This window comes from Heterostelium album, assembly GCF_000004825.1.
Source record: "Heterostelium album PN500 unplaced genomic scaffold PPL_scaffold3, whole genome shotgun sequence".
Classification (NCBI taxonomy): Eukaryota; Evosea; class Eumycetozoa; order Acytosteliales; family Acytosteliaceae; genus Heterostelium; species Heterostelium album.
In genome coordinates, this window is record NW_008805065.1 from 1,073,442 (window position 1) to 1,090,010 (window position 16,569).

General features: G+C 30.5%; 5 protein-coding genes across 5 annotated transcripts; 2 read left to right on the forward strand and 3 right to left on the reverse strand.

Annotated features, from left to right (window-relative positions):
• Positions 1 to 442: 442 nt before the first annotated feature.
• On the reverse strand, positions 443 to 2,436 carry PPL_03002 (uncharacterized protein; the record flags this gene model as incomplete). Its single annotated transcript, XM_020573977.1, has 5 exons — positions 443 to 1,078; positions 1,134 to 1,400; positions 1,481 to 1,732; positions 1,789 to 1,922; positions 1,992 to 2,436. The coding sequence occupies 5 exons, from the start codon at positions 2,434 to 2,436 to the stop codon at positions 443 to 445; spliced, it is 1,734 nt and encodes a 577-aa protein (XP_020436049.1).
• Positions 2,437 to 2,847: 411 nt separating this feature from the next.
• On the reverse strand, positions 2,848 to 5,190 carry PPL_03003 (uncharacterized protein; the record flags this gene model as incomplete). Its single annotated transcript, XM_020573978.1, has 6 exons — positions 2,848 to 3,220; positions 3,300 to 3,486; positions 3,556 to 3,763; positions 3,834 to 4,030; positions 4,096 to 4,208; positions 4,262 to 5,190. The coding sequence occupies 6 exons, from the start codon at positions 5,188 to 5,190 to the stop codon at positions 2,848 to 2,850; spliced, it is 2,007 nt and encodes a 668-aa protein (XP_020436050.1).
• A 2,517-nt stretch (positions 5,191 to 7,707) lies between these two features.
• abpB (actin bundling protein) lies at positions 7,708 to 10,197 on the reverse strand (the record flags this gene model as incomplete). Its single annotated transcript, XM_020573979.1, has 3 exons — positions 7,708 to 7,816; positions 9,166 to 10,009; positions 10,161 to 10,197. The coding sequence occupies 3 exons, from the start codon at positions 10,195 to 10,197 to the stop codon at positions 7,708 to 7,710; spliced, it is 990 nt and encodes a 329-aa protein (XP_020436051.1).
• A 1,048-nt stretch (positions 10,198 to 11,245) lies between these two features.
• PNKP (SAP DNA-binding domain-containing protein) lies at positions 11,246 to 12,898 on the forward strand (the record flags this gene model as incomplete). Its single annotated transcript, XM_020573980.1, has 1 exon — positions 11,246 to 12,898. One exon carries the CDS (start codon positions 11,246 to 11,248, stop codon positions 12,896 to 12,898), a length of 1,653 nt encoding a protein of 550 aa, XP_020436052.1.
• A 528-nt stretch (positions 12,899 to 13,426) lies between these two features.
• On the forward strand, positions 13,427 to 15,633 carry cct4 (T-complex protein 1 subunit delta; the record flags this gene model as incomplete). Its single annotated transcript, XM_020573981.1, has 4 exons — positions 13,427 to 13,520; positions 13,680 to 13,732; positions 13,833 to 13,922; positions 14,284 to 15,633. The coding sequence occupies 4 exons, from the start codon at positions 13,427 to 13,429 to the stop codon at positions 15,631 to 15,633; spliced, it is 1,587 nt and encodes a 528-aa protein (XP_020436053.1).
• Positions 15,634 to 16,569: the final 936 nt, after the last annotated feature.

The following is a 16,569-nucleotide window of genomic DNA, read 5'->3' on the forward strand; positions in this document are numbered from 1 at the left end:
TTGTTTTATTTCTCTTGAATTTTTTTGTTTGATGATCTTTTATTAATAATGTTACGGGGAATGATTTTCAAACTGTTTGGAAACAAAACAATTTGCCAAAGATTATTTGAATCCCACTCCTTTAAAAAAAATGTAAAAATTAAAAATTAGTGGGGCTCATGTGATCATAGTGGTTTTTTTTAATTTTATTCGATTTATGGTTACAAGAGCCAGTTTTGTTTTGAGTGGGAGCTGGTGTTTAATGATTGGACAAACAATGTTGTTTTTTTTGATCACCCATTAAGAATTGTTTATTGTTGATGGAGATTCAGACAAAAGAACTTTGCAATGATCACTTTAATAAGTTGTGTGTTCACGTTATCTTCTGTATGTGATGGAATTATTAAGAAAAATTTGGATTGTTTTAATTTAAAAGAATGTTTTTATTTTATTATTGGTTTTGTTATTGGTAAATAAAGCAAAGTAAAGCAATGATTAGAGTTAAAGTGAATGGGATTGTGGTTTGACTTGCTGATGAAATGATTGTGGGTGGATTTGTTATAGTTGGAACAAAGCAATTTCGGATGTTAATAAAGAGACCTGATTCGTTATGGAAGTGGTTAACGCAACTCTCAATAACAGAGTTGGTCATTGCATCAAAACTGAAGACCCTTATGGATGTTTCATTTGAAAGTGTTGATAAACCATTGAACTTGATCAAAGGAATGGTGGTGTTCTTTGTCATAATGTCGGAGGCTCTGCTTACATTTGCATTATAAGTGACCAATACTGTGATATTACTCAGTATACTTGAGCCGTCTTTGACCAAAGTAATACTAGAGTAGTTACTTTCATTCATGTCGTTCGAAATGACGAATTGTAGCTGTGTACTATTATCAAGTGATAATGAATCGATTTGTACATTTCCACCTATGGAAAGTGTTGAAAAGCCTTCTAGTGTAAGTGGAGATTGAATAAAGGTAGTTTGAGATGCTAATGATACCGTGGAATTGGATCCATAGAATGGTGTATTTTGGAAAGTGAAACTACCACCTGAGATAGATAAAACAGTGGAATCTAAATTAAAAGATGTTGTTTTCTAATAGATTATTAATAAAATAAAATAATAAGGGGCTGTAATTGATTATACATACAATAGATGAACCATCTTTAATATGAAGATTTAAATTTGAATTTGTTAGATTCATTTTACTGTCTGTGTTTTGAATGGTAAAAACAGTTGAATCAATATCAAAGGTTACAAAATTCAGTACAGAACCAAAGTATGGAGCATTCAATTTAAGAGATCCACCCTTTGACACCAGACTGCTATTATGGAAGTCTATCCACGGTTTAGTTAAGTAAACATTTGAATTGATAAATTCCCAATTACTATTAACAAAGTCTGAATTACCTCTTTCCTAAAATATTTGATTTTTTAAATAAAAAGATAAATTTTAGTTTGGTTTGCTTAATTTTAAAGAATAAAAATGATATTTACAGTATTAACAAAACAATTATCAAATATATAATTTGAAGATCTTGAGACTATATGTATATCTTCGGAATCGAAATAGTCTTTGAAACGAAGTTGGGATTGTGTCGAATTTATAAGAGTTGATCTTCTGTTTGTAAAAATCTCAAAGGAAACGTTTGATTGTTGAAGGTTGTAATTGGAAGCAAGGGAATCGGTTTCACCAAAAACAATATCAGAATCGATGAAATTTATTAAAGCATCAGAGATGGTCGATTCCTTAAAGGGAAAAAAGTTAATAAACTTTAAGAGTTGAAATTGAATATTCTACTTACACCAATTAAAATATTTGTATAAATAAAATCAAGAGAGGATTGGTTTTCAATATCTAAATTTTTAATGGCACCTGTCATTTGGGAACAATTAAGATATGAATTACCATCTGACATTGTAACAGTATCAATCGTGCCTAGAATAATGAAAGTTTTATTAATATGGATACAATAATGTGTTTGTTTTTAACTCTTGAAACTCTTACTATTTGAGGTAACTGAAAATTGAGTATTTATTTCCAACTCTAACAATTCAAGATAACTATTAATAAGTATACTATTTGTAATTGCACCCTCGACCATTTTGAGCTTTCCTGTGATTGAAGATGAATCTACCAATACTCTTGTTCCATTGGTTTTTAGTTTGATGGTGGAAGTTTGGACGGTTGAGTTTAAGATTTTAATTAGGTTTTCCAGCTTTAAATTATTTGTGTTTTCCAAAGTGATTGTGCTGGTCGTTATATTTTGATTGACTATTAAACAAGTGGAGTTTATTTGCACTATCTCTGGACTATCATCTAAAGTAGGTACTTTGTTTTGTACCCAACTGTTGGGATCTTCATAGGAACCAATGAAATTTGGTTTAAACTCAATTATATCGCATGTTACTATTAAAGCTATAGATAATAATAAATATAATGAGATAAACATTTTTTTTGTAAGCATCTTTAAAGATTATTTTGAAAGTAATGATTTTTAATTTCAATGATCTTTTATTTTTTCCTCAATTTTGTTGGTTTGGGTAGTTATTTTTTTTTGTCAAGATCGATCCCTCTTGATTTCGGGTGTAAAAATGGATCTTTTTTTTTAAAAAAACAAAATATCTTTTGATGGGTGTTGTGGCGAACATAAAACCCACAATGGGAATCTTTTTGTTTTTGCGATCCAACTTGATGCATAAAATGATGGGGTGAAACGTTATGTTGTTTTTGGTATAACAAAAGACATGTAAGCCAAGCTTTGTGATATTAATTAATAATAACAATGTGATTTACAAATATTTGATTGTTTTTTTTGTTTTTTAAAGTTTATACAAATATATATATATGATTTTTATTTTATTCAATTGGAATAAAGTGTTTGACCAAAATCTCTATCATCTTCATCGTCTTCAAATGCAGATGGATATGTGAATTGATTTCGACCACCACCAACTTGATACCATGAATGCTCCGAACCTAATCCTTCATCCATATCGTCGTCGTCGTCTTCCTCTTCAAATGTCTCCTCTGCCAGTGCCTTTTCATACTCAGCCTTTGCAAATCGATTCCAATCGCTCATAGATGGATCGGATGTGCATATTGATTCTTTAGTTTCTTGAATGAAAAACTTTGTAGTATTAAACAAAATATTATAGAGATAACCTGATAGCTTTGAATTCTTTAGATCTATTAAAGTTATTCTCTCTGAATCTTTTGGTTTAATCATATCGATACTATAGATAAATAAATAAAAAAAAGTATATTATTAGTAACCGTAGATCATTATCATTGATAATGCTTTAAAAGACATACATTTGACATAAAAGATCAGTGAAAACAGGTGGATCCAAATTTAGATTATCCAATCTATCCTTTTGATCATTGTAAAAGTATTCCATTTCATGGTAACTCAAGATGCCATCGCAATCGAAATCTAGACAATTGAACCAATATTCAATACTTGTGCTATTGTTTTTATCTTCTTCTGATAAAATAAACCCTATTTAAAATAATAAAATGAGTGAGTTGAATATATTTGGATATTCGATTGTGATAAACATAAACTTACAAACAAAATTTTTATATGATAATAAATTGGTTTTGGAATCTGTGAAAATTGGGCATTCAATGATTCTGGCAATCATTTTCTCTGTTAAACTGAAATTAGAGTATTTGGCTAGATCTTGTGCTGAAATATATAAATCGTGATCGGTATCCAATTCCCAAAATTTACAATATATAACATAAAAATGTTCGTACGAAAAATATTCGAGATGCTAAGAAAAAAGATAATGTTAGCATGCTAATTGATCAACTGGTGTGGCGATTATAATTTTAAATAATTACCTTATTAATATCCGCCTCAGCATCTAATAAACTTAATGATTTAATAAAATTATTACTGATTAAATCACTGAGTGTAATTCTTCCTTTCTTTTTACTGATGGTGTAAAAGATACGAACTATAATGGTTTCCAAATAACGTTCTTGGAACTCTGGAGTATTCTTTAGAAACTCTAGACCAGGATGGAAATCCAGAAGAGCTAAAAAAAAAAGAACCAATTAATTAATTGTTAAAGTAATTAAACAAAAGTATATGACTACTTACTTCTTGCAAAAAATATAAAATCTTCATAAGTCAAATAGGTTGAACTTGGTGATTTTCGAAGTAAATTAAATAAAATTTCTTCTGGTTTTCTATTATAAATATCCTTCCAGTATCTATTTATATTTACATTAGTATTAATTTAATATTTATATATTTTTTAACTTACTTTATAAATACATCCTGAGTTATAAATTTCTCATCATTTAATGTTACAATATAATTAAATAAAAGTCTTATTATTACTCTTGGCATTGTATATAATTCTTTGATTAGAGAATCAAACTCTTCAAATGATTGTAAATATTTGGCGGGTGGTAAAGTTGGTGTTGTTTTAGTTGGAGATGTGGACAGTGATTGTTGTTGTTGTAGTTGTTGTTCGGTTGGTTTGATACTTTCAAAGCGTGTCTTTATTTTCTGTATATCGACGTCCATTTTACTACTAGAGACAGTAGGTGATTGCGGCTTATAAAAAGGAGGTATAACAAGTGAGCGTTTTGAAACTTTGCGTTCGTGTAGCTGTTCCACAGGAGTCAGCTCGTCCTGTTGCTGTGAAGTGAGATTACGTTTGAATTTGCTAGGTGAGCCTGGGCTGGAGGATGGTCCAGCTGGCTCCGATCCAGAGAGGTGAGCAACGAGCGCATCGTTGTCGTCTAGAATTATGGGGACACATTCATCCTCCTTGGACTGATTGAATTTGGAACGGTTGCTGTCTTCGTAGATCATGTTGTCATCTGCAAATACCATATTTGTTTTCTCGTCAATGATGCTTTGTTGTTGTTGATGTTGCTGTTGTTTCTTTGATTGTATTACTGTGGTGTTTGGTATCGAAGCAACACCGATATTTGAGGTTACAGTCATCATTGTTGTTGAATTGGTGCTGTTGTTGTTATTGTTGTTATTACTAGTATTCTTTTGTTGTTGTTGTTGTTGTTGTTGTGGTTGTGATGAAGCATTTAGCCCATTGATGAGCTCGCCAATATAGTTGACAGTATCCTGTTTCGCAAGCCAAGTCAAGAAGAGCTCATTCAACTTGAGTTTGGCACTGATAATATTTGTATCCGTAGTTGGTTGTCTCTCTTGAAATGCATTAAACATGTTTGTTGTTGGTTGATAATGATGTTATTTATATATATATATATATATATATTCAAAACTGTAATTTGAAATTAATCTTTAATTAGTATAATTGTTTTATTATTGTTGTTTTTGTTCAATTGGTTGAGTAAAGAAAAAAATAAAAAGAAAGAAAGAAAAGAAGGAGAAGCACACAAGATAATAATGCGTAATGATAATAGTAATCGTACAGTTTATAAAAAAGGAAGTGACAATGACTATTGGTCATTGAGCTTCTAACAAACGATAATTGCTAGCCACACAACACAACAAATTGATAGGAGCTCCAATGACTACTATCGCACCACTTTTACCTACTATTAATAAACTATAAATCTATAGTTGAGTTGAGTATTGTTTTTAATTAATATTTGTGTTGCGTGGTGTGGCAATGTTGAAATAGTAAAAGAAATTGCAGGAATGCTTAATTTATAATTATTTATTATTATGATGATTACAATAGTAAAAAAAAAAGATAAATTTATAATATATCGATATTAATATAGAGATAGGATGGCTAGATGAAAAAAAAAATAAAAAATAAAAACAAATTTTAAAATTATTTGAAAAATGGTGGTGGTAGTAACAGTGGTGATATTATAAATTAGTAATAATCATAGGAGCACACGAAATCGGTACAATAGTATGTGTTGTGTGTAAATAAATATTTATACTAGTTTATTATTGTTATTGTCATTTTTGATGTTGTAATGTCGTGGGCAATATTATTTTTGATATTTTTCGAATGTTTTAACAACTAGATTGAGTATACAATATACATTATCTTATCAAGTTGAATTTGAATATCAATGATAATGATGATGATGATAAGATGTTCTAATTCTGATATTAAAAAATAAATAAAAAAAATTGTGCTATTACAAAAATTTAAAGTTGCTCACTGACTTTATATAATTTAAATGTAACTACAACACTATTCAATTTTGAGTTGCATTAATATATACTTTTAACCAACAATTTCAAAGCTTAACGAAAGACTGGACTTGTTATCTAAAATGTTATTTTTATTATTATTATTGTTATTACTAGTACTAATTATATTACTTTTTTGATTTATTTCTGATTATTGTAATATTAAACAAAAGTAACCGAATAAAAATAAATAAAATGAAAAAGGATGCTGTTTTTGATGATACAGAATGTATTATTAAATGAAAAAAGCTTTAACTAACACACTTAAAACTATTTTATATATAACTAAACAAATATATAAATAATTTTTAATAGTGTTGTAATAATAGAGAGGGGGAAATGAAATAAAATCGCAAACCAAAATGCTAAATACCACTTTCCACATTGAGAAAATAATATTTTAGTTCTTTTTTTTTTTTTTTTTGTTTTTAATAAATTAAAAATTAATTTGTTTTGTTTGTTTGCAAAAAACAACATAAACAAATGAATCCTTGTGAAAAAACAATTTTTTGAAAATCCTTTTTTAGAATTTGGGAGTGGGTTATTGGGTGAATGTCACATATATAATGCTATCTTTATTGGGTGAGATTACACACAAGGCATAAAAAAAAAAACCAATGAAAAAAGTAGCAAAAAAAAAAAGTGATAAAACTTTTCGAAATAGAAGGTTGAGTTGAATAAATTTGAATCATAGAATAGAAAGGGTGACCACAAAATCTGTTTTTCTTGTTTTCTTTTGAAAACAAAAAAATAGATTAATTGCTTTTTAGATTATTATAATAATAAATCATTTTACTTACAATCTGAAAAACAAAAACAAAAAAAAAAAAGTTGACTGATTGAATGGTAACCTTTTTTATTATGACTATTTTGATAATTTCCTTTAAAAGCTTAATCTTAATAATATAAAATTGTTCTAATAATGAAATGATGATATTGGATTTTAAGTTTTAACTATTATTATTATTTTAAAGATAAAAATCAAATCGAAAAAGGAAGTTATCAGTTTCTGTTGTTTTAAAATAATAAATTGAAATAATTGAAATAATAACTTTTTATAAAATAAACAATTTATAGATGTAAAAAAAGTTGTATAATATAGGGAAAAATGATAAAATTAAAAATGGTATTTCCGATATAATTAATGATTGTTATTACAGTAGTAGTAAAAAAAATTATAATAAATAAAATAAAATTGATATTTGAATATTCAATTTCCAATTAGAGTGGATATATGTGCAATAAAGATGGATTTTTTGTTTGTTTGCTTTGCTTGGTTCAGGTTTAATAGTTGTAAGTTCTCTCTTTCCCCTTTTTATTATTACCTTGTGTATACATCTTCATCATGGCATACTATTTGTTTTTTTTTTTTGTTGTTAGCACATCAAACTGATGCTACTACAATTAATAGTTTTGTTTAAAAGTGAGAACATAGGTGAGTGTGTGTGAGAGTGTGGGTGTGAGTGTGGGTGTCTGTATATGTATATTTATATATATCTGTGTTTTATTGTCGTTATTGTTGTTGTGTGTTATTTATATTGGTTCATTTGAGATAATAATATATGATCAGGTTAGGTGAGGTGGTGGTGGTGTTGTGGGTTTACTCTTGTTATTGTTGTTATTGTTGTTGGTTGTTGTTATTTTGCTTTTTATGGTTATAATCCATTCAATTACACTGTTAATAATAATATCATATAACTACTAACTTTAACAATTATAAAATAAATGTGATATACATTAAAAAAAAATTAACTAACAATCTAGAGGTAGATTAAAAAAAATAATAAAAATAAAAAAACAAACATACCTTTATATTATTCTGATTTGTGTTTTTTAATGTATCTATTAAAGATGAAATATTTAATTGAAAATCAACTAATTCTATATATATCTATGGGTGTTTGTTTTTTTTTTAATATTTTATTTGTTGTAGATATAAGTGTTTTCTGTTGTTTATTGGGTTTGATTTTCAAAACAGAGTTGAGAACTGTATACTAGTTGATTGGATGAATTCCGTTAGATTGATATAATTGAATAGAGAATCTTTTTTTTTATATTAATATTATCTTTTGTTATTGCTCTCCAAAAAAAAAATTTTTGGTAAAACAATTCACCTTTCTACAATCAATTAATCAATTAATTATCTATCAAAATTAAATAAATAATTATATTATTAGATTTATTATAATAAACATGGAGAAGTGTTTAAAAAAATAAAAATAAAAAATTACATTGTTGTTGTTGTACTACTATTTTAGTTATTGTAGATAATCAATTCAAAAGAATAAACACACCACATTTCTATATTTATCATTTCATTTTGGATCATCACCACACAACTTTTAATAAATGAATTTTTTTAAAATGTGACTCTTTAAAATTTATGTGTGCCTTGGATTCAATCAACGAATAGTTTAAATTTTGTGTGCTTTTTTTCAAATTTTTTTAATGTTCTGATTCCAATATTGGATCACAACAATCTATAGTTAGAAAAGATGAATGGGTGCGATCAATTAAGAAACCAAACACATGGGTATGACTACTTTAATTGTCGTGTTGTTGGTGATTGAATTGTGATACATTTTTCATCTTGTTATTGAGTATTATTTTCTCTAACTAATCAATATTCATCTTAAATTACTTTTAAATTAAACTTGATCAAGTTGTTCTCAAGTTTTAAAACATATCTACTTTAATGCATTGAAGTTCGAACTTTTGATCATTCTGTAAGTTGATTTTAGATTAGATTAAGACTTTGCATATCTGATCTGTAAGATTATTGGCAGATTGCTTATTAACATCACATTAATCTTTTATAAAAATCAAAAATATGTATAATAAATGAATACATTGTTTTTAATTACAGGGAAATAAATAAAGATTAATCCTTCTCGAGATTTTATTTATTATAATATTTTTTTAAAGGATTATTAGGGAGTACATTATTATAGTATTATTATTAAGGTATTTTTTGATTCCTTGTTGATTGATTATATGTAACTTTTTGGATTGAAAAATGTTTACTTGGCCTTTGATGGTCCATATCTCTTCTTCTTCTCTTCCAAGTCCTTTTGCATCCACCACAAGGCACCCTCAGCAGAGTGTTGACCCTTGGCACCTGGGACGAAAGCTTGACCACCATACTTCTTACAGGCAATACGGACGGCAGCTTCGGCGGTAATCAAAGCCTTGTTCAACTCTTCCTTCAATGGTGAGGCATCGATTTGAGCCAACATGTTCTTGGCACCCAAAGCCTTGACACCGGTACCGGACTCGGCTTCGGCTGTGAGACGGGCCTTCTCTTCTTCGTAGGCACGGATACGCTTGTTGACTTCTTCGAGTGCCAAACGAGCCTTCTTGATCTCTGGGTGTTCATCATGACCCATAGAACGGGTACAGAAATCAGCTGGATTGGCAACATCTTGGTATTGGTACAACAAATACTCCAAGAAGGAGATACGACCGTCAAAGTTAACGTCGACTTTGTCACGCAACTCTTGCTTTCTCTTCAAGGCAGTCAACATAGTTGGGAGCGAACGGGCATATTGTTGGTATTGGGAGTTCTTTGGGTCTTCGCAGAACTTGCAGAGTTGCTCATAGAAGTAGAGACCAATGTCAAAGTCCAAATCGTTACCCTCGTCATACTTGTAGACCAATTGAACACCCTTTGAGTGCATATCAGCGTATTTCATGGTTTCCCAGGCAACAGAGTAGATGAACTCCTTCTCAGAGTTGACTTCGACCCAGTAGGCATTCAAGAAAGCGACAGCTTGTTGTGAGAATGGAGTTGAAGCGACTTCATTGAAGAATTTCAAGGCTTCAGCATCCAACTTTTCAGTGAATGAAGCACCACCCTTCTTGCTGAGGTCTGTTATTTAAAGAAAAAAAAAAAAAAAGAATAATCGGAAAAAATAATAATAATAATTTTGGTTAATTATCGGGTAATCCATAAAAATTAATTTCTTTTTCAAGAATAAATTTATCTCCTATCTTTGTTCTTTGTTATTTCAAATACATACTGATTCCTTCTAATACTTTTGGTGCAGTTTCGGTCATTTTTATTTAATAGGTTTTTGTTTAAAAAAATTTAAAATACAAGTAGATAATTAATAATGTTTTTGATATTGTACAAATCAGCTGATTAAGAATGAAAATGTTTGGAAATATGTTTTGGATTTTATCAAAAAAAAAAATTATAAATTCAATTAAAAAAAAAAATTAAAATCTTTATCTATATAATAATGTCAAAAAAAACTGACAAAAACCCAACCAACCAACCCAACTTTAACCATAAAAATTAATTTCAAAAAAATTTTAATGTCAGTTTTTTTGGATCGATACATCAAAAACTTTTTGATAGTTTTTTATTATAATTGTGCAAAAAAATAGTTTGCTTTTCTCTTCAATGAAAACCGACCATCTTGACAAGCTGCCTCATCCACCAACATAAAATTTTCTTTAAAAATAAAAATAGTTGACAATAAAACTGTTGTTTGTCCACATTTTCAACATAATGATACCAAATAACAATGCAATTAATAAAATGCCTGTTGATTCTCCTTTTTTCCTCTTGCATTTAAAAATATCTAAACTTGGTATATATTAAATCGCTTCAGTTAATGTTTCAATTTGACCAAAATCTTGTAAACCCACCACCACCAAACACACCTCAAAATGGATTGATAAACCAGTTATTTTTACACTAATCAATTAAAGATAAGACTTGATTTATAAATATGTCTTTTATAATTAAACAAACACCCAACAACAAAGTTTGATATATTTTTCTTAAAGTTATCAGATCCAAATTGAATCAAATAAATAAATTTGGATGTTAAAAGAAATTGACTTAAATATTCATGAATATTTTTCGTAGAACTAACAATTATAAATACAAACTAATTGCAAAGTGAGAAGTAGATTTAGGTAAAAAAAAAAAGACAAGATTTGTAAAAAAAATCTTTATTGGAAAGAAATTTTTTTCTTAGTATTCTCTTATCAGGGAATCAATAAAATTTCGATTTTAACTTTTTTTTTTTTTTTTATTTGTTGTATTTTATTATAATTAAATTGAATTTGAATTATGTATATTTTTAATAACTATATGATACTTGCCAGATCTTATAGCAGAGATCAACTAGTATATATTTGTAGATGTTTAGGTATTAAACCTCATAAAAGCCCAAAATATGTTTTGGCACAAGAGATTGTCAGTCATTGCTTCCCAACTGCAACGGAAAATCAGTCTTTTGAATCTGTATCATTAACAAAGGTGCCTACAATGACTACAAAGGTGACTACAAAGATGACCACAAAGAAAGCAACGCTAAAGAAGCCATCAATTAAGGCAAAGGCATATTCATTTGGAGCTCCAACCACTACCATTGCCTCACCTCCAACCTTTGCGATGACTCAAGAGTATGTCGATCGCAAACAATCATCATGGCCAGCATCAACATCAACAACAGTAACAGCATCAGTAGTGGGACCAACAGCAACTAACACTTATACACCAAATCCAGCACCACCAACTACATGGACAACATCAGGTGCCACCACTATATCAATGGACAAAGCAATCAAGTCAAAGAGCATGATTGGTATCAAGAGATGGATTCATCATAACAATGAGATTATTTATTATCTTGGATTGGATTCAAAGATTACCTCTGAGAAGATCGCAGCATTCGATATGGATGACACTCTCATCTCGACTTTATCCGGAAAGAAATTCCCGACCTCAAAGTCGGATTGGAAATTTTGGGATGAGACTGTACCAGATAAACTAAGATCGCTACACTCTAATGGATATCAAGTTGTCATTATCACCAATCAAGGTGCCATTGGGAACAATCCCTTGAAATTCATAGAGATCACTACAAAGATTCAGGATATCTGTAATAACATTGGTATTCCAACTGTTGCCATCGCCGCAACCACCGCCGACGGTCTACTTCGTAAACCGAATCCCTTCATGTGGGACTTTTTAGTATCACAACTATGCAGTGCCAATATCACAATCAACAAAGAGCAATCGTTCTATGTTGGAGATGCTGCAGGTCGTCCGGTCAACTGGAAACCCGGAAAGAAAGCGGATTTCGCCAGTTCCGACAAAGGTTTCGCAATGGCCGCGGGAATCAAGTTCCTCACACCCGAAGAGTTTTTCTTGGGTGAAGCACCAGTCAGCGATAGCATAATGAAAAACTCGAAATTCTCCATCCCGGTCGCACCCACTTCCGGACCACTGCTGGCCGGTGCGGACCAAACAATTGCCGTGACTGGCATCCAGGAGATGGCTCTGATGGTTGGTTGGCCAGCCAGTGGTAAGAGTACATTCAGTAAAAACAACTTTGTAACCGCCGGTTACGCATGGGTCAATCGTGACACCCTCAAGACTCCTCAAATGTGTCTGGCATTTGCCGAGCAGCAGCTAAAGGCTGGCAAGTCGGTGGTGATCGACAATACCAACCCAAACAAAGAAGCTCGTAGGCCATATATTGAACTCGCCAGAAAGTATGGTATTCAAGTGCGATGCTTCATGATGAAGACCGACCGTGAAACATCGTATCACAACAACTATCACCGTGAGAGAACTCAAGGTGTCAAACATATTCCCTCGATCGGATACGCAATGTACAACAAACAATTTGAAGCTCCAGAGCTTTTGGAAGGTTTCAAAGAAATCAAATTGGTAAACTTTATCCTAAAGTTGGAAGAGAAAGATGTTGCATCCTATTCCATTCCAGCACCAAAATAAATAAAGTAACTTCATTTTAACTATGATAATAATAATAATAACAACAACAGAATGACTTCAAATCTAAATTGATATTGATTGAAGCAAATTGAAGCAAGAACATAATTTATATTATAAAATAAATACAAACAAATTTTGTTTTTTTCTATTCTTTAAAAATAGTTTTTAACTTATAAAAAATAAATTCGATTATATATAAATAAATGAATAGATGGAAATAAATGTCAAATTTAAATATCTTTTTTAATATTGTTATCAATGTTGCTATCATTATCACTAAAAGCTTTATCTTTGTTTAATGCTCTTAACAAATCGACTACTGACTTGAGAAAAAAAAAAAATGAATTTCACAAAAAATTTTGAAAAGTTCACACTATGCGGCTGTGAGAGAATTCTGAGGGATTATTGGTATCTCATTGTTGTATCTTATATCTTCTATATTTGTATCTATATTATAAAGTTGTTTGTTTGAGGTATCCATCAGTTATCGGTGAATATCACATCAATTGAAGATAATAGAACAAAAATATGGCATCTGTTCCACAAACTGTATCAAGAGGTGATTTTGATGAGAAGGAAAAAGAAAAGGATGTTAGAACATCAAATATCGTAGCTGCAAGAGGTATTTAAATTTAATTTCCTCCTAGATTCTATATTATAATAATATAATATAGATATAGTTTGATTATCAAGTTTAACTAATAACATTAATCATTTTCATTTAAATAATTATAATAATAATAATGAAATCAACTTTATCATCATTATAATAATAATATAGCTGTTGCCGATGCAATCAGAACATCACTTGGACCAAAGGGAATGGATAAGATGGTATGAAACACAATAATAGAATATAGTATAGAATAGAATTGAAGATAGAAAATAGGTTGTTCTAATATGAAATTCGAATTGTTAAATAATAAATATTTAGATTAGCTCACCAAATGGAGAAGTTATCATCAGTAACGATGGTGCTACCATCTTGAAACATTTAGAAGTTAGACATCCAGCTGGTAAAATGGTAATACAACAAACATCATTCATATATATCAATAATCAATAATCAACAACAACAACATCACAACTACAGATATCTATTAGACGAGTATAGGTTTAAGAAAGATCATTCATTATCGAAACAAAACAAAACATAAACAACATGTTCAACTTTTTGAAATAGATAGATTAGATAGATAGTTAAGATAGATAGATAAAATAGAAAAGATAGATAGATTGATAGAAGAAAGAGATAGAGGGGATCGATAATTACATATTATTTAAAAATAATAATAATAATAATAATAATAGTAATTTGTTATAAAAGTATTATTTGAAACTAATTTTACAAACAACAATTATCATTTAAATACGTTTATAAATAGTTGGCAGAGTTAGCAAAAGCACAAGATATTGAAGCAGGAGATGGAACAACATCGGTATGTGTTATCGCAGGAGCATTGTTATCAGCAGTTTCACAATTGATGTCCAAGGGTATTCATCCATCGATCATTTCAGAGGCATTCAATTTGGCAATGAACAAATCGATCGAAGTTCTCACTAATATGTCGACACCGATCAGTTTGTCGGACAAGCAAAGTTTGGTAAAGTCAGCGATCACCTCACTCAACTCAAAGGTAGTTTCACAATATACAAATCTTGCAACGATTGCTGTCGATGCAGTGTTGGACGTCATCAACCCGGCCACTGCTACCAATGTCAACCTCAAGGACATCAAGATCATCAAGAAGCTCGGTGGTACCATCGACGAGACCGAGTTGGTACACGGTTTGGTATTCGATCAGCACACCGCCCACGGTGCTGGCGGTCCAACACGTATTCAGAACGCCAAGATCGGTTTGATCCAGTTCTGTCTGTCCGCACCCAAGACCTACATGGACAACAACATCGTTGTCTCTGACTACACCAAGATGGACAAGGTGCTCAAGGAAGAGCCAAAGCTCATCTTGGAGATGTGTCGTAAGATTCAAAAGTCGGGATGCAACGTACTGCTCGTTCAAAAGTCGATTCTGAGAGACGCGCTCAACGAGTACTCGCTTCACTATCTCGCCAAGCTAAAGATCTTGGTGGTCAAGGACATCGAACGTGAGGACATTGAATTCATTTGTAATACAGTTGGATGCACTCCAATCGCCAATATAGATTCATTTACACCAGAGAAGCTCGGTAAGGCCGACTTGGTCGAAGAGGTCGGTACCACCGACGGAAAGATCGTCAAGATCACCGGTATTCCAAATCCAGGCAAGACTGTCACCATTCTCGCACGTGGATCCAACAAGTTGGTTTTGGACGAAGCCGAGCGTTCCATCCACGACGCACTCTGCGTCATTCGTTCACTTGTAAAGAAGAAGTTTTTGATTGCCGGTGGTGGTGCTCCAGAGATTGAAGTCAGCCAACAGGTAACAGAGTTCTCAAAGACACTGTTGGGTAATCAGGCCTATTGTGTCCGTGCCTACGCCGAGGCACTCGAAATCATCCCATACACCTTGGCAGAGAATGCCGGTCTACATCCAATCAGCATCGTCACTGAACTCCGTAATAAACACGCACAAGGTGAAAAGACTGCCGGTATCAACGTTCGTAAGGGTGCCATCACTAACATTCTCCAGGAAAACGTTGTACAACCACTTTTGGTTTCGACAAGTGCATTGACTCTTGCCACCGAAACAGTTATCATGTTACTCAAGATCGATGATATTGTAACTGCTCGTTAAAAAAAAAAACAAAAAAAATAATAATATAAATTTAAAATAAAAATAGAAAATAATCCAAAAAAAAGAAACAAACAAAACAAACAAACAAACATCAATCATTTAAATTTAATATTACCTATTTATTGTAATGTCGACAATATTTAATAATAATAATAATTTTTGGTTTGGACCAATTACAAAATTGAAATTTCTTTAACAAATTTGGTCAAATTTGAAACTAAATAAACATTCAGATGGATGGTGAACATGAACTTACTGACTAACGAAGATTGCATTGGATCACAAGAAGAAGTAAGTTCTAATGATGAATTTAAAAATAATAACAATAATAGAATATATATTGGTAATCACATGGTGTGTTAGTATTAAATTATCTCGATCAATCAACCACACATCCTATTTTATTTATATATAAAATTATTAAAATTTAAAAAATCTTGATTAGCAATATTAAAAAAAACCACAATTCAGGACCATATTAATCATCAAATCAGAGAAACAAAGATTCATTAAATTGTGCAAACAAAAACAAAAAAAACTACTGATTTCCCAAAACAAAAAAAAATGTGTGCTTGTGCTTGTATGTTTGAAGGAGGTGTGTCAAAACTGATTTCCCACTCAAGTGTGATTCAAAAATTAAAATTAAAAAAAACAAACAAAACAAACAACTAATTCAAATTGAAACAGATCAAACTTTCTACAAGACCATTATTTCATTTACTCTTTTGTATTTTTTGATATATAATCTATAATTATTAGTTTGGTAAAAGAGAATAGAAAGAATAGAATAGGAAGATACAAGATCAGATAATTGTAATATATAGCCATTGAACTGTTTCAACATTATAAGATTAGAACATTTGTAGGTAGAGTGTGTAGCATTGGCAACTTTATAGTTTGATAAAACATACAACAAACAATATCAGTAAATCTATT